The sequence below is a fragment of the Sarcophilus harrisii genome, chromosome 4 (assembly GCF_902635505.1).
Source record: "Sarcophilus harrisii chromosome 4, mSarHar1.11, whole genome shotgun sequence".
Taxonomy (NCBI): domain Eukaryota; kingdom Metazoa; phylum Chordata; class Mammalia; order Dasyuromorphia; family Dasyuridae; genus Sarcophilus; species Sarcophilus harrisii.
In genome coordinates, this window is record NC_045429.1 from 38704227 (window position 1) to 38731470 (window position 27244).

Below are 27244 nucleotides of genomic sequence, written 5' to 3' on the forward strand. Positions count from 1 at the left end.
TGGGGGTCTACAAGACTATAGGCCTAGGACTGAGAGGGACCTTAGAATACAACTTTATTTTGTAGATGAGGAAATGGGAACAGAAAGATTAGAATGATAGGTTAAAGGACACACAGTTCTCTGACTCTAGACCCAACACTTCTCCCACTGAGCCATGCATGACCTTCAAGTCTGTGAGGATCTATCATGGAAGGAGAATCAAACTTGGTTCATTTTGCCCAAGAGGGCAGTTCTAGAAATAACAGGTGAGAGGCTTCAGCTCTACAGAAAGAGAACTTTTCTATTAATCAGAACTGTCCAAAAGTGACATGGCCCACTTTGGGAGCTCGGGTTTTCCAAATCTAGAGCTTTTCAAGTGGAGGCTCTTTTCCAACCACTGAGTCTTCCATGTCATATAAGTTTTTTGGCATTCACTGAATTAATGAATAACTCATGTTATATTGAGGATATTTCTGCTCAAGTAAGTATTGCTTCCCTTCCTACTCTGAGATTCTGTCCTGTAGGGGTAGACTAATTTCTGAGCACAACTGTTGTTGGGTAAACAAAGTGAGAAGTTAAAAGTTTAATCTTTCTGCCAACAGTGACCAATTAATATTTTTTGCTCTTTCTACATTTTAATTGCTTATTTTATTTTTATTGTAGTCTTTTGGTTTTTATAGTGTTTGTGCTTGAAAGTATCTCTCCCTCTGCCCCTAACCCGCAATCCATTCTTTTTGATGAAGTTTTTTTTTTTTTAGAGGTAAAAGAAATTCAGCAAAACTAATCAACAAATGGACTACATCTTATTTATTAGAGATGCAATATTCTATTCCCATAGTATCCTCTGCCATACAGTAGGGAAGAATGCTTTCCCATCTCTTCTTTAGGGAAAATGTTGACTTCCATTCAACAGTATCTTAGTTCTCATCCAAATAATCAAAACAAAATTTTTTTTAAAAATATTAAATCAGTTGCCTTTATTTGTCAATATATGGAATAGTGAATTTAAAAATGATAATTATCCACTTGGTTAAATAGTTCTTTCACATGCATAGCCAGATGTTTTGTGTTTTATTATCCACACATCAGTGTATCCTTCTTATTCAGAAATCATGAAAAATCTGATAAACATTTATAATAAAGAATAAAATGAATGAGGTGAGACAAATTGAGAAAAAAACACCCTGTATTTTGTGTTTATTGCATAAAATTGAGCTTCAGATCTTGATAAATAAAGCCTTTTACTTGGGTATTGTCAACTGCAGCTCACCCAGCCACTTCAACACTATTTTAAAGATATGACTGCCAGTACAAGGGGTCTCCTCTGGAGGTATAAATACAGATACTTGTGCAATATTGGATAATTTGGACTTCAGATTTGCTTTATCAACAGCCTGAATGGCAATATAGATGTTGGTACCATTTACCAGATTGATGTCTTTTGGCTCAAACATAAAGAATTCCTGGGAGTTGGCTTCCTCGGGTATCAGGTCAGTAGTGTTCACTTGGAGAGCATCATCAAATTTATCACGTAGATCAAGGATACTTTCACTTATTCGTATGATATACTGTTGAGCTAAAAGGACATGAAACTACTTAGAATATTTGAATAGATTTAATAAAGCAGAAAAATTAAAAATCAGAGATCAGAAAAATGTGTTTTCCCCATCTGAGAGATCACGCCATATTTATAGTCCTGTCTCATTTCCCATTTAAGGTCTTGTATGTGCAACCTTGATAAAATGGTAAATGTCAAGCAGGTACCTACATAGTAGATTTCCACAGAGACAATTCTGCCTTAGAAAGGGAAATGATACTTCTAAATTCCTTAGAACTGAGTTCTAGCGAGGTTTTGAAGTTATTTGCAAAGGGAGCAACTTAGTTCTATAGAACACTTCTATTATTCCTAAACCTGCCCCTCCAACTACCTTTCAGTCTTCTATCTTCTCTGAGACAAACCCCAAGAAGGCTTTCTATGAAGTTTATTACAGATACTTTAGTAAAATATCTCATAATATAAAAGCATGAATTCTAAGAAGTGATTTTCTTTTAAAAATCACCTTTTTTCAACTGCACTCTCAACAGAGTCCATGGGAGGAAATAGGTTTAAATTCCTCTTAAATAGAAAGTGTTCTAGAATAGCTAGATGACCACTTGTTGGGTAGGTTGCAGGGAGGATGTTTGGTTAGATATGAGTTGGATTAGATGTACTTGGAGTTCTCTTCCCACGCTAATAGTCTATGGTTCTTGTGAGCGTTCTCTCCCTCTTGATTTTCTTTTGAATTCTTTTGTGTATTAATTATGTTTACTTAATTGTGTTCATGTTCCACCTCCCTACCAAAAAACAAACTTTTTGAGGGCAGATTCTCTGTCTTTCCCCAGTGCCTACTAGATTGCCATGCACAGAGCAGGCACTTTGGAAATGACTTCTCCCTTTTCTTCTAAATCATAATCAAACTTCAGACTTACCTCGTCCATAATCATAGTCATCTCCAGGAGCTGTCCATGTCAGATTAATGCGATCTCCTTCCATCTGGGCCTTGAGGTCAGTGATTTGACATGGTGGGAAGACATCTTGAATGGATCCACTTGGAATATTGGTTGCTACAAATGAACCTCCTGAGGATGTTCTGCTGAAACACACTTGCTTGCCTTGAAGATCATTGACATTAAATTCTGGTCTGGGTGGATTCATTTTTACTTCTCCTGCATGGAAGAAGTCCCTCAGGTCTTTAGGTATGATATCACATGCTTGCTGCATATTTTCATTATTTATGATAATAATGCCCCCAATATACTCTCCTCTTTCATTTTTTTCTCTTCTCATTAATAGTGTCATCTTTTGACAAATTTAGAGACCATGAGTCAAATTGGCAAAGAGGAAATTAAAGAAAAGAAATATCTTAGCTGTTTTTTTCCCACAGACACTTCTTAAAAGGTGTGTGAAAATCATTCATTTGGAAAATCTATACAACATCCTCTGCCCATCTAATTAAATCCTCTGCATCTTTCACATCCTATTTCATAGTCTACCCTCCACCTAGTAGTTTTCTCTGATTGTCTCAGGTACAAGTGAACTAATTTCTCTTGCCTCTAAGGCCTGTAGTATTTACTGCCTATGCCAGAAGCATCAAACATACTGCCTGACTCACTGAGAAATTGGAGAGAGTTGATTTCTATAGCTTTTCCTTAGTGGAGAGAGCCAGGAGCCATTGTTAGACACCTGAAAGGGGCAAACATAGCAATTAGAGCTATTCTGACATTAAAAAAGATTTCTTCAGCTCCATCACAGAAAGCTTAAAATGGAGAATGGAAACAGTATATTTTAAAAGAGAGTCTTGCTCTAGGAATGGGTACCAAAAGATGGTAGAGAGCCTTTCTAGTTCTGAAATGCTGTAACACTTAGCATAACCTTTCTATTTTTATCTAAATATTTGCATCTATAGGCAGTACTGGAATAATTCTGACTTAAAACCCAATTTTCCTGCCAATTGCATATACGCTGGGACTGCTTTCTTCTATTATACTGGCCTATTGAATTTTCTATGTAGGACAGATAAAATGAACTTACAATAAGATACACTTGATAAGATACACTTGCAGAAGCTCAGAGTTGCAATCGAATGGCCATTTAGTCCATATTATGTGAAAAAGAGTTTCCCTCCACAACAAATCTGAGTAGTCAACCAGACTGGACTTGAAGCTCTTTAATGATGGGAAGCCCATCTGATGAGAGGAAACTATCCTTGCTGAGGCAGCTCATTTCACTGAGGGGAGAACTCTAAGTGTTAGGAGCTTTTTTTCCTTCTATCAAGCCTTTCTTTTTGAAACTTGCACCCATTGAGCTTGGCTCTGCCCTCTGAAGTTAATAAATCCACTCTCTCTTCTTTCAGCTACTTAACAGATCAGTCTTCTCTGCTCTGAGCTAAATAGTCATGACTCCCTCAACCAATTCCATAATGTATGAATAATCTTTACTTTGAGATCCAAGTTAAGTTAGATTCTCTCTTGCCCTTATTTAAGACTGCACCACAGTTTTGTTATGATTCCTTACCATTCTCTACCCATCCTGGTATATATAATGCTCCATTCACTTGAGGTCTTGACCTTTGGGTGTTTGTTCCTCCCAAGGCTCTCACTTTTAAGCTGTATCGACCATTTGTTTTATAGGCTGTGAAATACCTTGAGTAGACACCATCATTCTTGGAAGCATCAGCACCTTTGTATAGAAATAAAAAAATTAATAAACATTGCCATGTTAAATGAATATGTAAATTCTCAAAAATATTGGAATATTATGAAGATAGTAAATTCAAACATACATTTCACTTCTACACACAGATTCTCCAAGTATAACAAACATGATCTCTAGAATCTCCCAAGAATTCTTATAAGGTAAGCTCAGTTTGTGAGCTAGAGTCAAATTGTACTAGAGATAGCTTTTTGTTCAAATTTTTCAATGTGACCATTTTCAATGTGGAAATATGTACAAATTGGGGCTTGATGCATTTTTTTGAATACCTATATTCAAGAACACAATAGAGATTAAATTTAGCAGTATTACATATTCTCTTTTTCTCCAGAGTCAATTCTTAAAAATTTACCAGCACATTGCAGATGAAAGATATTATTGTGCCCATACAAATGAGAATACTGAAACTTAGATCAATTAAGTGACAAGTAAGCGTAAGAGGCAGGGTTTGAACCCATGCCTCTTCCCTCTCTCTCAATCTCCATATCTAATCATTTGCCAATTTGTCAATTTCACCTCTATATCATCTCTTGCATCAGTCTGCTTTTCTCCATTCATTAAGCCCGATGCTAACATTCAGTCAATTGAATTCTATAAGCTAGAGAGAAGTTAACAAGAAGAAAATAGACCTTGCCCTCAAAGAGATTGCATCTAATTTGGCAGACTCGACTCAAAAGAACTAAGTCGTGAAAAGGCCAATAGAAAGTGTGTGCAAGGCAAATGCTAAGCAGGTGAGTAGGGAGGAGATTATAGAAGAAAATAGCTATTAGGGGAAATCAGGGGAAATCTTATGTAAGATATGGGACCAGATTTGTGTTTTAAAGGGAGCTAAGGATTTCACCAATCAGAGGTGAGTAAGGAATAGGTTACTTATTCATAAAAGGGATTAGGGAGGAAAACTTTTGTACAGGCCCAGAATTCCAGGGATCATGAGCTGGAAGGGATCTTTGATATCGAGTCCATTTCTTTGGTTTCCATCCAAGGTTTCCATTCAGCCAAACTGTGACTTCCCCAGATCACACAGAAAATATGTTTGAAAGTGAGTACCCAGGTTCTTTGCACTATATCATGCTATTTTTCATTTTATTTTGTTAAGGTTTCTCAAATATAAAAGTTGTGAGCCTGAGTCTTCCCTTTCAGCATGTAAAGGTGTTAGTGACTTCCTGCCAAGAAGGTTAATGAACATGGATGGAAACATTTTCAAGGAAATATTAGTAAGGAGATTGCAGAATTGTATCACAAAGACAATATGCTATGATCAGCTGGAATTTATAGGAACATAGGGCTGGTTCAATATTAGAAAGGCTGTGAATATAACTGATCATATCAGAAGGAAAAAACCAAATAAAAATCATATGACTTTCTCAATAGATGCAGGAAGGATTTTAGAAAAAAAAACACTTATTCCTAATAAAAATGCTGAAAAAGAAAGGAATAAATGGAACTTTATTTAAAATTATAAGTAATATTGGTATAAAATCCAAAGTAAGTAATTATCTATAATAGGGATAAGCTAGTAGCCTTCCCAATAAGGTAAGGGGTGAAGAAAGAATAACCCTCAAGAACACTATTATTCAATATTGTACTAGAAATGCTAGCTGAAGCAATAAGAAAAGAAAAAGAAATGAGAATAGCAAGTGAAGAAAAAACATAATCATACTTTATAATTGATATGATAAAGAATCCTAGAAAATTAATTAAAAACTTGTTGAAATAATTAACAAATGCAGCAAGTTTCAGGATATTAAATAAACCCAAAGAAATCATCAATTTTTCTATGTATTTCTATATATTATCCAAAGCAGCAAAAGATAGAAAGAGAAATTCCATTTAAAATAACTATAGATAATATAAAGTAGTTGGTAGTTTGTCAAGACAGTCCCAGGAACTATATGAATACAATTACAAAATGCTTTTTACACAATTAAATAAAGTCAGATCTAAACTTTTAGAAAAATATTAATTGTTTATGGATACATTAAGTCAATATAATAAATGACAATTCTACCTAAACCAATTTATATCAATCAAACTACCAAAAACTATTGTAGAAACTTAGAAAAAATAATAACAGAATTTATCTGAAAGAACAAAAGGACAAGAATATCAAGGAATTCCATAAAAAATGTGAAGGAAGATGACTTTACTCTATTAGATCTCCAACCATATTATGAAATGGTTATCATCAAAACAATGTGGTACTAAGTAAGAAATAAAGTGAAAGACCAGTGGAATAGATTAGGTACACAAGACAAAATGGTAAATGACTAGAGAAATCTAGTCAATGTTTCATTAATTCAAAGACCCCAGTTTCTGGGGCAAGAACTCAATATTTGACAAAAATTGCCAGGGAAAATTGGAAAGCATCTTATAACATATACCAAGATAAGTTCAAAATGGGTTCATGATTTACACATAAATGGTGATATCATAAACAAATTAAGGGAGGCATGGAAAATGTTACCTGTCAGATGTATAGATAAGGGAAGAATTAATGGTTAAACAATGAATAGAGAGGATCAAGAGAATTAAAATGAATAATTTTGATTAAAAATAAAATTTAAAAGTTTTTGCATAAAAATGCAGTTTAAATTAGAAGAAAAATAGAAAATTGGGGAAAAAATTTCTTCATGCCAAATATCTCTGATAAAGATCTCACTTCTCAGATATATAGAGAACCAAGTCAAATGTATAAAATTAAAGTTATTCTTCCAATGATCAGTGGTCCAAAGATGAATAGGCAGTTTTCAGATGAAGAAATTTAAGTTATCTCCAGTTATATGAAAATGTTCTAAATCACTATTCATTAGACAAATGCAAATTAAAACAACTTTGAGATATCATGTCACACTGATCAGATTGGCTAATATGATAGAAAAGTAACATGATACGTGTTGAAAGAGATATGGGAAAGTTGGAACATTAATGCATTGTTGATGAAGTAATGAACTGATGAACCATTCTGGAGAGCACTTTGGAATTATGATCAAAGAATACTCAAACTGTATATGCTTTGATCCAACAATACTACTAGGAGTGTTGGATTTCAAATGAGGATCTGAATCCCAAACAGATCATTAAAAAAGAGGGAAATGACTTATATGTACAAAATATTTGGAACAGCTCTTTTTTGTGGTGACAAACAATTGAACATTGAGGGGATGTCCATTAATTGGGGAAGACAAAGCAAGTCCTGATGTATGAATGTAATGCAATACTATTGTGCTATTAAAAAAATCATGAGGGGCAGATTTCAGAAAAACCTGGAAAGAGTTATATGAACTGATACAAAGTAAAATGAGCAGAAACAGGAGAACATGTGTGAAGCAACATTGTATGATGATCAATTATGGAAGATATAGCTCTTCTCAGCAATACAATGTTCCAAGACAATTTCAAAAGTTCCTTAATGCTGGCCACATGGAAATGAAGAACTGATGGAGTCTGAATGTAGATCAAAGTACACAATTTCACATTTTTTTGTATATGTGTTTTTTCTCCGTTTGCAATATACATTTTTTTTGCAAACTGTTTCTTCTTTCACAACATGACTAATATGGAAATAGGTTTTACATAATTACATACATATAATTTATATTAAATAATTTATTATCATTGGAAAGTTGAAGGCAGGAGAAAGGAAGTTTGGAACGCAACATTTTATAAAAAATGTTAAAAATTATTTTTACAAATAGTTGGAAAAAATAAAATACTATTAAAAAAGGAGCCCCTTCTCCCCGAAACATTTCTTAAAAGAGAAAGAACCTTGAGGTTTTTCTGGGGAAGAAGTTACCTGCACCATTATCCAGAAGCTCCAGAGTCACTGTTGTCCCATCAGCTGATTCAATGAGAGCTGTTACAGTGGCTCCTATAATAGGCAGGGATCCTTGGCGCACTTCTGCATAAACAACCATTGGATTAGGGAAGTTACTGGTGTCTTTATTCATTTTAGAATCCACTGTAATGGGGGGTATAGTAGGATTTGCAGCACGAGATGTGACTGTCAGAGTTAGTGTCTGTGCACTTGACTTAAGATTGTAAGTCCAAATTCCAACCTAAAAATATCAATAAAAATTCATTAAAGTAAAATAGTGTTAAGACCTACTTTACTTCCTTGCTCTGTTATCCATTATCTATGTTAATCCCTTATATGATTTATATAACTGAACTTTAAGAAAACTATTTGTTAGAACATTTGTATGGCTATTTCTCTGTTAACTGTGACAGTCTTTTCAAACCATTCTTCCCTTAGAATATAGCATCTAGAATAGGACTTTCCCTGGAGTATACATAATGCTAATTACTACTGAAAACTTTGCTATGAAAAATGTGACCTGAATGGTTTGCCCCTGCCATAGTCCTTTCTCTTCCGGCAAAGATTTTGGCCATCCAAACACATGGGTTCTAAAACTCTGAATGGGGAAATATGATTCTAATTTCCTGGCCTGCTCTCCTGATCTTCCTTGTGTTCTAGCCCAGTTTCTACCCTTTTGATAATTCTTATAAGACATATTTCTTGCTACAGTGTAATTACATTTATTTTTTTTTTGTTTTTCATGGCCAATTCATCACATTTCTAAGAGAACAGCTGGAATAGGAATAAGTTACAAAATTATAATACAGATATTAAATTATTGACTCCATTTTCTAAATATTTTAAGAAAACAAAAGAGAAAAGGTTGATTTCTTACCTTGGCAGTGTCTGGTATTTGTAGGTGTGCCATTTTGGAGTTTGTATCCACTGAAAAAGTGGTGTATGCTTTCCCACTGGGATCAGAGACAAACATTTGGGGTTGTTTTGTTGTCCATGTGACAAGAAATAGAGTGTCATTGCCTATTGTGCTGTCAACAATAATTGTGCCATTCATCCACTCCCCATCCTTCAGAGTGGCTCCCTTACTCTCAAGCTGTTAAGAAAATAGAACAAAACATTCAGTTTCTGGGCAAAGGAATAACTCATCAGCAAATCATATCATAGTTAATCTGAGGACATGCCAAAGAGCAAAAGATTATGAATTTCAGAGAAGGAACAAATATGCATTTGTAGAATGAGTTTCTTTACTTGAAAGTTCCTTGTAATAATAAAATGAGAAGTGTCTTCCCTATCCCTGTAGTTACCATCCCTTAGAACATAGGATAGTTGGGAAAGGAGATAAGTGTCATGATTATATAAATGTGCAAGAATAATATTTCTAGCCCAAAAGGACATGAAAAAGGAGAGCTAGAATGAGATTCTTTATTTTTATTTTAAGGTAATATGCAAGTTTCACTCATTCATGCTCTCTTACTCCCTTCTTTTTTCCACTCAACTTCTCTTCTAAACCAAATTCCTTTCATTATGAGTAGGGAGAGAATAAAACTGTCATCTAAAGTAGGATCTTTAGTACAACTCATTGATTTTGAGTCAGCTTCTCAGCAGTGAAAACAGTCAGTGTTTGGGTGGGTAGAAGGAAAACCGAACAAAAAGGACAAAGATTTAGAGCACTCTTTTACTAGAAAGAGCTCACATTCTGATTGAGTAGGAATAACATTCAAATTGAAAAAACCTGTACATATAAGATATACACAGTATAAGTGGAAGATAGCCTCAGAAGAAAGGAATCAGCAGCTTCCAAATTCAGATTTCTTTCTACTGAACCACCCTGCCTCATGGGCATAGCCTTGTATGCCCTGATTCTGTCATACTTTTATTCCTCCTGACTGAATCACTCTCATACTCACCACAGAGATTCCACTCGTTGAAGTCTTTCCATCTTTCCTTAAGCCTCACATGACTCCCTCTCCCTCCCTCACTTATTTGAAAATCTTGCCTCATATTTCACTGAAAAAAATTAAGGCCATTTGTTGAGAGCTCCCTTTGATTCCCCCTTCATTTCATGTCTCCCATATGCTTTCTACCATTGTCTCCTTCACCCATGCCCCACATGAAGAGGTGGCCTTTCTTCTTGCCTGGGCAAAGCCCGCTCTATGGACAAGAAATGCAATTCCATTATGCCTTCTCGAGCAGTTTATCTTCTCCATCATTTTCACAGTCTCATTTATCTTCAGTCCCCTTGTCTGCTGAGCTCTTTGTCTTGTTAACTGCCTGTTTCTATATTATAAAAATATCCAGGTCCTCACTAGCCTCAAGACACCTTTCATTTGATTTGCTCTCTCCAGTAACTATCACTCCATACCGCTCATTTTTTCAGCTAAGCTCCTTGAGAAGGCTGGCTACAAGAGCTGCTTCTGCTTCCTTTCGTCTCATTCTCTTCTTAAAACTCTCCAAATCAACAACAGCATTCAACTGAAACTTCTCTCTCCAAAGTGGCCATCATGATCCTGATGCTCTCTTGCTGCCACATCTAATGACCTCTCAATCCACAGCCTTCAAGGTCTCTTTATAGCCATTGACACTGTTGATCCATCATATTTGATATTTCATGATAATGATTTCTTCCTGATCACCTCCTACATGTCTGACTGATTCTTCCTAGCCGTCTTTGCTGAATTTTCATACAGGTGTTACCTGCTAATTGTGCATTTATAAGGTTATATCCTGGGTCATCTTCTCTTCTCTTTATACCATTTAACTTAATGATCTCATTGGATTCCATGAATTCAACTATTATCTCTAAGCTAATGATTTTCAACTCAATTTGTCCATCCCTAATCTCTCTGCAGGCCTCCAGACTTGTATTGTTGGCTGCTTATTTGATATTTCAAGTTGGACATGCCATTGAGAGCTTAAATTCAAATATATCTAAAATTGAACTCATTATCTTTTCCCCCAGTCTCCCTACTTTGTAACTTCCATATTACTGTAGAGGATTACACCATCCTCCCAGTCACCCAGGCTTGCACCTTTAGTGTCATTCTCAATTCCTTATTCTCTTTCATCTTTCATAGCCAATCTTTTATCGGTTTTCTTTTATAACATCTTTGGCTCATGGTAGGCTCCAGCTCATTTTACAGATGAGGAACTAAAGCAAACATGATCAGGAGACTTGCTCAAGATCACACAGCTAATATCTGATTGGAACCCACAAAGAAGAATCTTTTTGACTTCAGAGCTGGCATTTCAGTCACTGTGCCACCTAGTACCCTGTTAGGGATCTTTGAAAAAGCCTCAGGCTTAGATTCAGATGACCCTCAAGGTATTAAAACATTATGGATTTGTAGAGAAATCATGAGATCACTGGAGATCCATAGAGGGAACCAATGAGGTAGTCTTTAATGGTCAGAGCATGGTGAGGGGAGTACCACATGGAAATATGCAAAGAGAGGCCACTACTGATAATAAGATACATAAAATCAATGTCTGTATCCTCTAGAAAGGTTCATGAGGACTAGACAACTTTCTCAAAGCAGGCTGGGTGAAGAGCTTGTTTCATATATCAGTAGGGCAGTTAGAGCATCGGGTGAATCGGCAATGTGATGATTGCTGCGTTCTTTTTCCTTTCAAAAACTTAAATAAGAGTGGATAGCCAGTGGAAATGCTCACTATCTAGAGGCAGCTGGGTGTCATAGTCAATATAATCCTAGTCTTGAAGTCAGAAAGAGAGACCTGAATTCAAATTTGCTCTCCAGCACTTATTAGCTATGTGATCCTCTGCCTGCCTCAGTTTCCTAATCTATAAAATGGAGGTAATAATAGTACCTACTTCATAAGGTTGTTGTAAAGATTAAATGAGACAATATTTGCAAAATTGTGCCTGGCACATAGTAGATACTTAATGAAACTTGAACTATATATATGTATGTACACATGTATATATATGTAAGTATGTATACACACATACATATGTATATAAAGAACACCTTTTATTTATACATCATTTCCTGTTGATTATAATGTTCCAATGAGTATGGTACAGTGGAAGAATGCTGGATGTTGAGTCAGAGAACAAAAGTTCATATCTCATCATGGCCCCCATGACATGCTTGACCTTGGGCAGGTCCATTTACCTCAGTTTCCCCACCTATAAAATGTGTGGTTTGGGCTGGATGATTCTGGGGTCCCTTCCTATTAAATATCTATGATGTTTGATGTTATGAACCTTAAAGTTCTTCTAAGCTCTAAATCTCTCATAGTAGAATGCTGTGCTCTTCTATAAAACATAATCATGGGAAATGAGAAATTGAAACTTACCTGGATGGATCTTTGGGTGATCATTCCATTTCCTGATGAGAGGGCACTGAAGGCATCAATGAGCCCATTGTTTTGGGCATTGTCCGTAGCAGCAGTCTGTAAACCACCTGAAGCAGCATTACATCATCAGAAGTTAAATAACCAGCCATCATTAAAGAGAATTTAACAGTCTTAATTAAAATGTTATTTTTTTTCATAAAGTTTTATATTGCTTTATAAACTTCAGGCAGCCTACAGCTAGTTAGTATACAGCCTCATTCTAGGAGAGCAGTGTAAAATTTTCAGTTTTGTGTTGTATAAACTGTATATTATACAATAATTAATATCTCATTTATCTGGAAAACAACCACAACTTTGGGAAGAGATAAGAAAGACCAATGAGGAGCCACATGAGTGTCACAGAATCCATGATTTAAACCAGTTCACATATTTCATTCTGTCTGGAAAGTTCACTCATTCCCCAGGGATGGTGACAGGCATTGATTGACCCAAGAGAATCAAATCCTACTTTATTTGGTATCCATTGCTTATTTCTCCTCATCAGGGCTATGATTTGGCCCTTAGTTTAGGAATAACTCATCAGATCTTGTTGACATCTTTGTGCTCCTGTTTCATTTTCTTCCTCACCCCCAAGTAAACTGTTAAGTTATTGTTGACAGTGACTGTGCCATTTTTCACCTAGCACAATGCCTTAAATGGAATGGGCTCTGAAAAAGTGGTTGCTGACTTTGTTCACTTGAATTAACTCTATCATGGTCTTTGAAAAATCTGGGAGATTGTAAAGGCATGAATGACCATTTGTATGGATGTGGGTTGGACTTGATTATCATTGATGGATGTCAAAGATCAGTTTTGAGATGCTGTAATTCTATCATTGGATAGATAGCCTTTGAGACTTATTTTAGGGGAAAAATCATCACAGAACTAACATAAGGACAAATCTCTTTCTCTGAATGTGCAGCTCAGCATGATCTCAGATGACATACAGTAAGGCTGTTGTTGGATTTTATTTAAAGTCTCTCCAATTTGGGAAGACCAGTCATTTGTTTAATTTCCCACTGAGTTACCCTTTTCGGAATGTCTCCATCCTATCCCCAGGAACTTCATCTTCCTCCAATTCACTTCAGTCCTGGACCTCATATTTCATCAGTCTTACTGGCCCCAGTCACTCCTCCCACTATCTGATTGGAGCGAGTGGAGAATGGAGGGCAGAAGGTGGAGAGCAGAGAGCTCCTTTGCAAGCTTCCATTTCAACAAGATGCTCAAGCCAGTCATCTATTCATTTCCCACCAACGTTCATTCTTCTGAACTTCATCATCCTTGTTCTGAGCATCTATCTCTCCCCTTCCCCATTTCAGCTTCTTTTTGGGTATTTCCCCCCTCTCCATTAGATGTGAGTTACTTGAAGGCATACTTTCTTCTGCCTTTCTTTGTGTCTCCAGCACTTAGCTCAGAACCCAGGTAGACACTTGAATGTTTATGGACTTATCTTCCAGAGCTTATTCCCCACATCTATAGTCTTCAGAAACCCCCAGTCACCTATAGCCTTAGAGGAGAACTCAAGGGGAAGTTCCCATAGAAATAATCTGTTCTGCCTACTAAAGAAACAATTCCTGCAGGTTATCTTTTACCTGTCATCTTTGACAGCTCCTCCAGGGCTTTGTCTGCAGAAGGTCCCAAAGCAACCGTGTGGATAATGGCTCCACTTTGTCTTACTTCATCAAAACATGTTCTGATAGTATTGTCTTCCCCATCAGTCAGAAGGACAATCTCTGCACCATCAGTTGAGAATTTCTTTCTGATTGACTGAAAGCAGAAATTCATGCCAGACATTGATAAACAGATTCAGTGTTGCCAGATAACCTCAAATGCATGTAACTGACCAGGACAGAAAGAAGGAATAAGGGACAAAATCCAAGAACCCAGGAACATCATCCCCTCTTGAAATTTTCAAATATGAAAAGGTCAACTTTCAGAAACTCAGCCCAAGCCATTTTTCTCTTTCTTTAATGCAGGATAATTTATCACAGCTGCCACTGTCATTTGGAACCAGAGCTGTTCTGGGGAAACTGAGTGATGTGGATAATAATATTACCTACTTCTCGGAGTTATTATGAGGTTCAAATGAAATAATGTATGCAAAATATTTAGCACAGAACCTAGCATGTAGAAGGCACTTAAGAAACACTTATTACCTTACCTTCTGTTATCAACTTTATGTTGTTCTCCTTGTTTACCACAAGTACACATTCAATGAACTAGAGATCTTTCTTGAGTTCTTGGAACACTGGCATGATATCAGTGGAGCACAAGGGCTCTATACCTTTCTGTGATTGTGTGACCAGGGTATTTGATCATAATGATGAATGGCATTTAGATAGTATTTTCAAGTTTTCAAAGCACTTTATGTTTAAGATCTAATTTGAACTTCCCATTAATACCACAAAGTAAGAACTTTTACAGTAGGAACTATTATTTCCATTTATAAGTTAGGAAACTGAAGCAGATTGTGGTTGAATGACTTGGCTAGACTCCTATGGTGTCAGAAGCAGGATGTAACCATCTGTTTTTTCCATACTAAGATCTATTCATTATGCCTCATTGTCTCTAATGAGGAATGTTATGCAATAGAAAGCAATATATTAATTGCTCAAAGACATATATTTTCTGCAAAAGGAGCGCTACTCTATACATTGACAGTTTTTGAAATTGTTAAAAAAAAAAAAAAAAGCAAACACCTCAGACTTGATGATTTTTGTCTGACCACAGTCTTATATACTTCCACAACTTCATATAGGTCACTCAGGAAGAGTGACTCTTCCTGACCCTGGTTTTTTGGTACTGTGCCCTCTTAGTCTTAAGGCCTCTCAGATGTCCCTGTCCAGTGCTCAGCAATCTCTGGCCTCCTTGCCCTTCCACTTTTGCCTTTCTGTTCCTTTCCAACACTCACTAAATCTCAACATTAGTGCCCATGCTCCTGAGCAATGGAGAACTGATACAAGAAGCCCAGAGGCAATGGTTTCCTTATAATTCCTCTAAGAATATCTATCACATGCACTCCAACCCGTCCTTTGCTATGCTGCTTGCATTTATTTTTTTCTTAATTTTCTAGCATGTCCCTCACAATATCTATTCCAACAATTTTCTTAACTCTTTCCGATGCCAGATTCTCTTCCATATCTCTTAGATCCTAACACATGACATCATCTTTTACTTCGCTGAAAAACTGAAACTATCTGATGCATCCTCTGGTTTTTCATCCATTTCCTTCCTCCTATATGAAAGGAAACAGCAGTGCTGTCATGTCAAAGTCAGCTTCTTCACATTGACCCTTCCTTTTCCTTTACTCCAAGACCTTGTTCCATTGACCTTCCTTGGTTTCCCTCTTCCATATCCTTAGTCTCCCTCTCTACAAATTTCTTCCTCCATTCCTATAAACATAATTAGGTATCCTATACCATGTAAATAAACTTAACCCTGAGTACAGGCTCAAACTCTCTCTTTTTCCTCTTTTCTCTTAAACTTCATGCCTTTCACTTATATACCATTTAAGTCCTTACTGAGTTCTATATGTTCTCTATTGAAGCATGTAGCTACAAAATTATCCATGTCCTCTTAGTCCTCATGCTTGTTGACCTTTATCTCATTCTTTTTATATCAAAATTAGTCACACAAATACTTATACAATCCCCAACTCCAACTAACTTATCATTTATTTTTTAGCTTCCTCATTCATAAAATAAGGAAGTTGGATTACATGGATCATTAGGATAGTTGTATGATTTTATTTCTTATCAAGACAATCAGTCTTTAGACAGCATTAGGGCATCAAAATGTGGATAGTATCCTTCCATAGTAAAACTAATTCATCACTCTTTGGCTCCCAAAGGATGACTGACAGCTCTTTGTCTCAATGTGTTTCCTAATCAACAGAACCAGAATGGAGCCAAGATTGAACATCATTGCTCCTGGTTGTTTTAGATGTTTTTGATGTATTCAATGTACCTCATTCTATATCATACCCAGTAATTTTGTCATTGGTTTTAGAAGTGCACAGCCAATATAGCTTAGAGTATTATTAGTTTAGAACTAAAAGAAACTTCAAATGTCATCAATTCCACTCCTCTGATTCTGAGGAAGCTGAAGTCTACAAAAATTGTGTTCTGCCCAGAGTCATACATTTAGAAAGTTCCTGAAGAAGAATTTGAACTTGACTCTCATTCCAAATTGCTTGTTTTATTCACTCTACTTTGTTACCTTGTATGAGTCACTTGAATTCAGGTCTTCCTGCCTGTGAGGCTGACTTTCTTCCTTCTCATTAACTGCTTAATATGTGTTGGGCTGAATTTAATTAAGATTTTTTCATATCATCATTTGTTGATATTCTTTCCCTGTCCCTGGACATACCTTCACTTTTTTAGAGACATCAATTGTATACCAGACAGTAGGCATGTAAGGGCCATTCAAAATAGAAATTCACTTTTAAAATATCCACTACAATAGAGACAGGAGAGGGGAGATTATTTCACCGTAAATGCTGCTCTGAGTCCAGAACAGATGGATGTTCCTCCGGAAGCAACACCAGGTAACTTTGTAATGAGTGTGTTCCTCTGAGCATCGGTCTCTATCTGAACCAGGTCACTTTGAATAGTGGCTGCACTGTCAAATGTGATCATTCCAACCCAGGATCCTTTTTCAACAATTTGAAGCAAGAAGAGTTTTGAGGCTTGTTTCAATCGGTTTAGCCGGTCCCCACTCTGAATGAAAACACAAATCAAATTGACAAGTGGTTATCTCCAAGCAAGCTATAATAGAATGGACTCAGCCCACATATGGAACTCTAGAGACTCTGGGTGAAAACTCTGAATTCTCAAGAGCTAGACCAGTAGAACACAAGCTCTAGATTATTCTTCTAGGCTAGAAAGAAGTTGGGGATGTACTTCAGGAGAGGCCATATTTCCTATATGAGAACAAGGCCACCTTTATTTGGAGAAGCACAGCACAAGGTGATAATGGGGCCAGTTTCAGTCCCCATAATGCTCAAAGCTTAAGTGGTGGAAGTGTTTGTCTCTGCATTGATGGGCTCTCATTAACAAACTAGCAGATTCTCAATTCTTTGAAACATGGGATTTTGAGTGGGATCATGGTTGTAAATGGATTAATGTTTGGCTTAGTAGATGAAAGAACTTCTTTGTATATTTTTTTGCCTTTCACTTTGAGCCACATCACCAGAAATGGGCTACCATGTAAAAGAGGACCTAGATCTGCAATTTTATTGGTACAGGGTAATCCCAAATGAATTAACTCTTTCTATAAGGCAGACTGACATGTTCTCTGCAACTTATACTTTTAAAGAATTGTCTATGCAGTACATGCCAGATATGGGAACTAAGAGCAGATCTTCCTGACTCAGAGATCAATTTTCCATCCACTTTACCATATTTTCTCTTAATGAATCATTGTTCAGTAAGGAAACTAATGGAATTTTTGCTAGGACTACTAGGCTATTTTGTTGAGTGGGGAATGGTGGAGTAGAATAGCGAATGCCCATATTAATGAAGTTGCAACTATTTTAAAGTATGTAATCTGAGCTACATTTTTAGGTAGGATGTTTGATGTCTGTGTACAATCATCAACAAAGGAGGAAAATGTGAAGTCATACAAAGTTGATTGGACAGTTTGATTAACAGGGTCTACAGATGTTCATGGATGAGAAACTAACCATAGAACAAATTCTTCATTTAGTTACTCTGGCAATTAAAATGTCATGTTGATTCAGGGCATAATTCACTATAAATAAAGATCTATGGAGAAAGAGGAGTGGAGGGAGTAAGAGTATGAGGGCTTAAAGGGAAACTTGGTGAAGGACAAATGATTCCCTGCTTCCTAGTTCCTTTTAAAACCATGAGATCAGTGGGATTTCCAATAAGCCCAAGATTCTATGGGTCCCTTATATGTTGTAAACTTAGCCCTCCAACCTCCAGGAGAATGGAGTCCTTTTGGCTTACCGCCATGCTTCCAGATTTATCCAGAACTAAGCACAAGATTCTTTCTCTGATCTGCTTTAATGAGAAGCTGGGTTTTGGTGGTTGTGCTGCTGTCATAGGAGTGGATGTCTTGTAGTCTTCTGAATCTTGGATTACTTCCCATGTGCTCCGGAGGTTGCACTTTTGGTTTTGAGCATTTGGAGCATCTTTGTTATGGTTCTCTTTTCTACAAAATTCAACCACCTGAAAAAAACCAATTTCATGATAAATAAAGAAATTATAAACAAGGGATTCTTAAGCTGGGTCTGTGAACTAGATTTGAAAAGATATTTTATATAATTTTAATTGTGATTTGTTTTGCTTGTCATCCTGGGCATTTCATTTTGTACATTTAAAACTTGATTATTGGAAGGATTCCAAAAACTTTACCAGAGTACTAAAGGATCCATAACACAAAAAGGGGGAAGAATCCTTTCTTTAAACCATATATATGATAAATCCAACTAACAACTCAATAATGATTTAGGGAGGAAAACTAACTCATTTGAAAAACTTTTTATGATTCCTGGGATTCTAGTCCTTCCCCTTTCACTGTCTTGATCAAGGCATTTAACCTGAATGTTCTTACTGGCAAAGTGAAAAAGTTGGAATAGATAAGTAGGTCTTGTGATTCATTTACACATAAAAATTGAGGACACTTCTCCCTTAGGGCTTTTGTTTATAACAGTTTTCCCCTTTTATAATTACTATATTAAAAATCAAAATGCCTTAGTATTATTATGAAATAGTTTTGACTTGGAGGAACCCCCAGAAAGGTCTCTAGGACTGCAGGTCAAATGTGCTGGAATCAATTCTAAGGGCCTGTCAAGAGCCAATTGTTGAATTTTCATCATGATAATTTACAATCAACAAATACTACAAGTCAGAGCTAGGTTTATTGTTTCAGTGAAACCCTAGGGGCAACAAATAGATAGCCTATGTGCTTGGAAACCAGATTGTGAAATATTTAATGAATAAATAAAAAACCAATAAAATATAGATAAAATCACATTTTCAAACTAAATTGTATTCAGCTTCTTGATCCTTCTGTGTGGATCATTGGTTCATTTCTGTTTCAGTTTGATACCACTGACCTAGGCTTCCCAAAGTGATGGAGACAATTTTAACAATGTAGTTAACACTTAAAAATGTGTTTTCCTTAGTGTGCCAATTGTTAAACATTTACCAGAATATTCTTGTCTACATTGTTTCCTAGTTCATGGTTTGAGTACTGGACTAGGTGATTTCCCAATTCAGTCATCTCAGATTGTGTTTAGTTCCATTTGTTACCATCTCACTAGACAGATCATGGAAACATCTCAGGCAATTTGTTTTCAGAAAAATCTCTGACTAAATTTCTTTGTGAGCATGTTGAAGAAATGAAGAAAGAATAATCACATAAGCAATTGGGTTCATCTCTGGTTGACTGATTCTATATGTGGTGATTAATATAATAATACAAAGCTATCAGTATGGTAGGCTATGTTTAGTGAAATGCCACAGAGATATTTCTGTGATCCTGTTTTGTTCTTTTTCTAAAATAAATGACTCAAATGAAAACATAAAGAATATCTGTGTCTGATATTCAGATATCTCAAAACTGGATTGGATAGGTAATATATTGGGTGGTTGTATCAAGATCCCCCAAAACCTCAAAAGTCTGGAACAAGGGTGAGGTAAAGCATATAATGTGCCAAGAAATGGAGTCCTTCCCTTGGGTTCAATACCCACAAGTATTAAATGGGAAGATGTGTCTAGAAAGAAGTTCACAAAGAGAATAAGGGGGAAAGTCATTTTTATGAGACATCTATTAGGTTTCAGACATAATACTAAGTATTTTTACAATTATTATCTCATTTGATCTTCACAATCAAATTCCTGGGAGATAGGAATTTTTTAATCATTATCCCCATTTTACATATGTAAGGCACAGAGATAATAAGTATCTGATGCTTGATAGGAACTCACATTTTTTGGGTCCAGTACTTTATCTATTATACAACCTTGTTGCCTCAGTGGAAAAAAAAAAAAAACCCAGTTTTTTTTAGAGTAAACTGCATACTCAGCATGAGAAGTCGAGAAGAGAAGCAGCCCTCTGCAGTAGAGAGAGTGCTGAGTTTGAATTCTGGTTCTGCCACTTGATCTTATGTGACTTGGGTTACTTACTTTAGTGACTCTCACTTATCTCATTTGCAAAGTGAAGGGGTTAGACTACAAGGCTTCTGAAATAATGCCAACCCTAAATCTATGATCTTATGCATAGTTTGATGTCAGCCCCCATATTAGATGCATCTTAGTCTGCATTAAGCTCTGGATATAGAGCTTCCAAACTCAAAGGAGAATGACAGTTCCCTTGTCTACTGGCCTAGTCAAATCACATCTGAACATGACTAATATGAAAATGTGTTTTGCAAGATTGCATATGGACAATCTCTAGCAATTGCTAGTCTGGTGGTAGACTTGCAGAGAAGGGGAGGGGAAAATAAGAGGACTGGAGTGATGATGGTAAAGTTCCCTTTTGTAACCCTAATTTTGTATCCTAAACCTTCCATTTTAAAGAGATAATGGCTCATTGAGAGACTGCCTAGCCCAGGCAGTCTACATCACATTATCTGAACAGATGTTCTGCTAGAAAGAGACTGAAGTGAGGAAAGAGTGGGACTATACACTACCCATTTCATTTCTCCTACTCTCCATATCCTCATGTGTGAAATAGGAATTAAGGTTGTGGTAAATGAAGTCATTGTAAGCATCAGCTAAGAAGGTAGGGGTAAAGCATCTTGTAAACCTTCACTCTGAATAAATGCTGCTCTTGGGTTAGAATGAACCCTTTGTCTTCTGTTTACAAACTTAAGAACCAATGATCCAAATACTTACAGAATCAATGCTTTGCATGAACATGATGGAGGATTTCTCAGTCTGAATTCTGTCAGGTATGAATACACAGCCTGTTTGAAACTTTCCTGTTTTTGGATCTGTCCTGCATGATCTGGTGGAACAGCTCCCTCCAGAACACAAGGTTACCTTATTTGTACCAGTGATGGCTTCAGAACATCTGAAAACATATTAGAATTAGATTTTAAGAACATCAATTCACTTAAAACCACTCTAACCCATGTGTATCTCCAATGTTATAACATTTATTTCTTCATCACCAAAAGTGTGTATCAAGAATCCCATTTGGGTAGTAAAGTCTCGGGTATTTGGCAGAAAAATCCTACAAGGAATTTCGGGTGGGCTGTAGGGAATTGGTACCATGTCTGATTAATTGATGTCCCTGACATCACAGGAATGAGTTCCAGGCTCCTTATTATCATCTTCATGGGAATGAAGAAGTACTCATCCTGACCCAAGGCAACTCCAATAAATTTGTGGTGGAGAGTGCCACCCACATCTAAAGAGAGAACTATGGAGACTGAATGTGGATAAAAGCATAATATTTTCACCTCTTTTTTGTTGTTCGTTTGCTCGATTTTCTCCTTATGCATTTTTTTTTCATTTTGAGCTAATTTTTTGACAGCATGACAAATATGGAAATATATTTATAAGGATTATACATAAATAACCTATATTAAATTGCCTGCTTTTGGGGGTGGGGGAGGGTAGAAGAAAGGGAGAAAAGTTTGGAACACAAGGTTTTGCAAAGGTGTGTATTGAAAACTATCTTTATATGTATTTGGAAAAATAAAATGCTATTTTAAAATAATTCCTCGTTCTCAACAATTATTAAGTACTCAGTGTTGTTATCATCACTAATATGTGGGGCAATTGAAGTTCCTTATCTGTATTCCTAAAAATCTAATTTTCTATTGACCTTTTTCATAAGGTTTTATTCATTCATTAGAGGAAAAGTGTTCAAAAGAGCACCCTGCCTCAGGGATTTCTGGCCCAATTATGTATATGGAAGAAATAAGGGCACCATGAACTCTCATGTCCCTCCCAATTACCTGGCATTTACTTCACAAATACTTGTGTTTATATTTACACGAGTGCTTGTTGTTTCCCCTAAGGTCCTTGAGAGCCAAGATTGTTTCATTTTTTTCTTTATGTCCCTAGCACCTAGGACAGCACCCAGAGTGAGCAGGTGTTTCTGCAAAAGTTGTGGATTGATTGATGTTAGACCTTTAGTTAATCCAACAGGAAGAACAAGGTAGATTTCCTGCAAGAACTGGAGAGCAGGTATAACCTACACTAGCAAGGGTGCCAGCATTTTCTCTCCTTGAGAGTTGTAATTACCCACTGTATTTAAGCACTGAGAAGTAATAAAATGTTCCTTGTGCTTCTTCCCCAAATCATACAATACCCTGAGGAATGGAATTATTGTATATGAGGAGAAAGAGGAAAAGGACCAGGTAGGTCCTTTGGTATAGTGAGAGTGTAGCATTCCACATTTGGAAGAATTTTTCTGTCTTTGCCTGTCAGAGTGTACTGCTGATATCCAGAGGAGGCAAAGGACATGTACTGTCTTATCTCTCTAGAGCTGGCTTGTCCCTGAGGCCATGTTTGCACGTCTCTGTGTTCCAGACATATGTAGCAACACCAAAGAGTTGGTCTGTGATAATTTTGTGCCTCAGATTCAGGAAAATTTCTATGCTTTGATATAACTACCTCTGCTTTGAAGGATGTTGGGATAGGAGCCTGCCAAATATTATCTAAAGAAGATAATAATGAAATTGATGATTTGCACACTATTGGTGTAGTTTATAGATAAAAAGAAAAACAATCCTGATAACTGAAATATTTTAAAAATTATCTTGAGAAGATGCTTTCAGTCTAATGTGGATTTCAAAAAGTTAAAAGAAGATTGTCATACTTTACTGGTACATTTTTTCCATTAAGCTTGTAGAAAGGTTCCGCTTCATTGTATTCCTCAAACACTCCCCACCGCAAATGGGCCCATTCATGAACTAAGATTTTTCCTGTAGAAATATATTTGAAATGCAAAAATACAATTACTTTTACAATTCAGCAGAGTTGTTGATATTCCCTCAGATCTATGTGAGTATTTCACTGATCCCTGCAGATCGTATCCTGGTTATACTTTCTTCTCTTATGAAATTATTCCTCCCTCCCTCCTTCCCTCCCTTCTTCTTTCCCTTCCTCCCTTCCTCCCTTCCTTATTATCTTTTGCTCTCGGGTAATGGGATAGATCTGTGATCTCACTGATTTAATTATAGTCATCAGTAATACAGATCATCCATATCAGCCTATCTCATGTGATCCTACTCCATACCCTCTTCCCTCCCTGACCCCCCCAACGCGAATCTATCAGAGAGCATCTAACCAGCATTCTGGGGATAAGTAAATCTTTGTACAGATTTCTTGACTTCGTATAGATAATAATGGACTAACCTTCAGTTTTCCTGCACTCAGTATGTGTACATGATGTCTCATTTTCTATCCCGTGGGTATTTTGTATTGGCTCTTGGTACATTTATCCATTTAACATTAGCAATCGTCTATACCTAGAATGTACTTCTTCCTTATCTCTGCTTTTCAAAATCTTTGTCTTCCTTTAAGGTTCAGCTCAAGCACTGTCTCTACCATGATGTCTTCTCTATTCTCTCTCCCTGGTTGCCAATCCTTTCCCCCTCACATTATTATGTATTACTCTTTTATAGGAACATACTGACTGGCCATGTGTTGTAGTAGAATGGATATTGACTCAAGCCCAGCTGTTTATGGAATCTTGGACATACCACTGGGCTTCATTTTCATCATGGACCAAACCCTTCTAGTTTAAAACTTGTGAGCCTAATGATCTTCCATCTGACCATGTTACTCCCCTGCTGAAAAACTTTGTTAACTCCCTATTACACTAGGATATAATACAGACCCCTGAATCTGATCTTTAGGTCCTTCAGATTCTGACTTCAACTTATTCTTCTTCATGGTCCACTTGAATTAAATAATTTACTGTTCACAGAGTTCAACTTCATTCTCCTCTTTATATTTCCCATTCCTAGTATGCCCTCCCTTCTTATCATGTGTTTTTCAAAATCCTTATCTTCATTCAGAATTAAATTTTCATACCACCTCTTCTGTGAAGTCATCCTCGATCCCACTACCTACTAGCCATACCCAGTCTCTTTTTAAACATTCCTAGAACTTATTGGGTGATCTTCTCTTCTCTTTACTCCTTGCTCTGTTTTCTAATTCTCTATATCCATTTTATATTTTTCCAGTAGGTTGTGGGATATACGAAGGTAAAGAATGTTTCATTTTTATTTCTGTATCTTCTGCACTTTACATAGTACTTTATATATAATAAATACTTAGTAATGTTTGTCAAATTCGTTAAAATTAGTTCTATTTGATGCCTATCATTTTGATAACCTATTATATTTAGATGCCTGAATTCTTATGGAGAAAATATAGATTTTTATGTTCCTATTGGATATTATATCAATTCATAAAGTTTTTGATAAGATAAATATTTGAAGTGAATATGTACCCTAGAAAAGTAGTCTCTAAAATAGTGCCCCAGACCCCTGGGAAGCCAAGGCATTAATATAATAATAATAATGATAATAATAACATAAGAAGTGTCCCAGAGGTTTCTAAGGTGGATCCTCTTCTCCTATTATACTATTTTACTCATAATCCATCAGATCCCCTAGATTTAATTATCATCTTTTTGGTGCCGATTCTCACATCGATCTACTTCCACTGACTTTGTTGACCTCTAGTCTCTCATCTCCACCTGCCTTTCAGACATCTTAAACTCATTTCCAGTAGAGATCTTAAACTCAGTATGTTCAAAACTGAATTTATTCTTTTATCTTAATCCCCTCCTCACCTTTCCTCTCCTAGTATAGAGGGCAACACCATAATCCTAGTTCCTCATGCTCAGAATTTAGAAATCCTCTAGGATTCTTCATTTTATCTCACTCCCAACATCCCATCTGTTTCCAAGACCCATTGATTTTGCCTTTTCAGCATCTCTTGAATATGGCTCCTTCTCTCCTTTGATGCTGTCAGCACTCAAGGTGCAGGCCCTCATCACCTCATATCTAGATTGTTGCAATAGCCTCTTGGTAGATCTGTCTGCCTTAAATCTCTCCCTAGTCCAATCCAACCTCCATTCAGTCACTAAAGTGATTGTCCTGAGTTTTTTAACTGTTGAGGAGAGCAATCAAAAAAGCTTTAGAGGGCACTGATTTAAAACAATTACATATCTAAAGGAGAAGTAAAATACTATATGAAAAGAAGGAATGCTCTGCCAATCTTTTTTACTAATTTGCATTTTCATATCAAGAGAATCATAGTCTATATATAGTGAAACCCAAGTTATGAAATATGTTGCATACATGATGTAATCTTAGACTTTCATCAGTAACTGTACCTGGTGGTCCATATTCATTCAACTTTTTCCCCAATATGACGTCAGGAGTTAAATAAATTCTCTCTCCCATCTCTCCACACAGCCCATTTTGCTGAGTTCGTGGACCGTCATTGCCTGGAGGATTAGGGACTTCAATGAAGATATCTGCCTAGAAATGTATTATTTTTTTAATTACAAAGAACATGATAAATAAAATTTAGATTCAAAGATTCTGAAAAAATAATTAGTTATTAGAAAATTATATTTTAAAAATTTTAAAATTAAAAAAATTTAAACCTAATGTTTAATACAAATCAAATTAATATTTAATAAAGATAAGAGCTAGATGATCTTACATTATTGTATGTCTCAAGTTTTGGTTTCTCATAGTCTGGTTTTGTCTGCCACGTCTTAGGAATTAAGATGGAGACTCCTTTGAAATAAAATCTTTTTTCTGTGGCCTCATACAGGTAATTTGAAGCCTCTGACACCATGTCCTATGTGGAAAGAAGAAATAATAAGGAAACCTGACTGCTGACAGAGGGATAAGCAACAAATTATTTAACTTTACAATGTAGATAGCTAATATTAAACGACTACAGCATTTTAATCAAGTGAAAATAGAAAATAGAAAAATGTGGATGAGCTTATATTAGAGTAGGAAGAAGGTATTCTGTGTTTGAGGGTTGAGCCTACTATCCTAAACTCAGTTTAACAAACAGCTTTTAAGTACCTAACATTTGCAAAATAGATAGAAAGATGGCTATGAGGAAGATCTTGCTATTTAGGAATTTATAACTTAATGGGAAGTGGGGTGGGGGAGAGCCATATATGCAAATAGTTATAATACAAAGGGAAATATGATAAATGTAAGAAGATACTCAATGTATTTTGAACAATATGAGCCCTGCTCTCTTCCAGTTAAGGGGATTCATGGAGGAAATGACACTTGCCTGTGTGACCTTTGACAAATCATTGCACCTGTAAATGTCCCTAGCAACTTTTTAAGTCCATTAGAAAGCAGTTGTTAATCTGTAGTGGTTCATCAGGGGTTCTTCTCTTAGGATCTGCAAATTTGTTTTTGTTTTTAAATATATTGATTCCTATAGAGCTCCTAAATAGGCACAAATTTTTCTGTGGAGATCCTGAAGCTTTGCCATTTCCAACCAAGGAAGTTGTATCTCTGTCCAAAGGCACACCAAGCAATATGATCCCCAATTTCTAGATGAGACAACTGATGATGCCTTGAGAAGTTAATAAACAGTAGAGGGAAAATCCAGATTTTCTGCCTCTTCTTTTATGCTCAACTACCTCTCCCCAACCATTCTTTAATTGAACAAAACCTCCCCCACTGAGAGAAGCTTTCTTACCTTTATGTGTTGAATAAGTTTATCATCCTCTGGCAGATTTTGGTCAATTGCAATGATAATATTTTCATAGCCATTGTTATTCAGCTGAATGAGGGAAGCAGTTGCCCCCCGTAGTAGGTACAGGGTCAAGGTGAAGATAAAATTCTTAAAGGACCCCATCAT

General features: G+C 36.3%; 1 protein-coding gene across 1 annotated transcript; it reads right to left on the reverse strand.

Moving 5' to 3' along the window:
* Window positions 1-777: 777 nt before the first annotated feature.
* Window positions 778-27244, reverse strand: CLCA1 (chloride channel accessory 1). The gene is made up of 14 exons (XM_003767336.3): window positions 27083-27244; window positions 26069-26209; window positions 25734-25881; window positions 23202-23307; window positions 21266-21443; window positions 18371-18592; window positions 16892-17119; window positions 13994-14168; window positions 12363-12469; window positions 8923-9138; window positions 8025-8286; window positions 4034-4198; window positions 2449-2685; window positions 778-1555 (listed from the first exon to the last, which is right to left on the reverse strand). The coding sequence occupies exons 1-14, from the start codon at window positions 27242-27244 to the stop codon at window positions 1221-1223; spliced, it is 2682 nt and encodes an 893-aa protein (XP_003767384.3). The 3' UTR covers window positions 778-1220.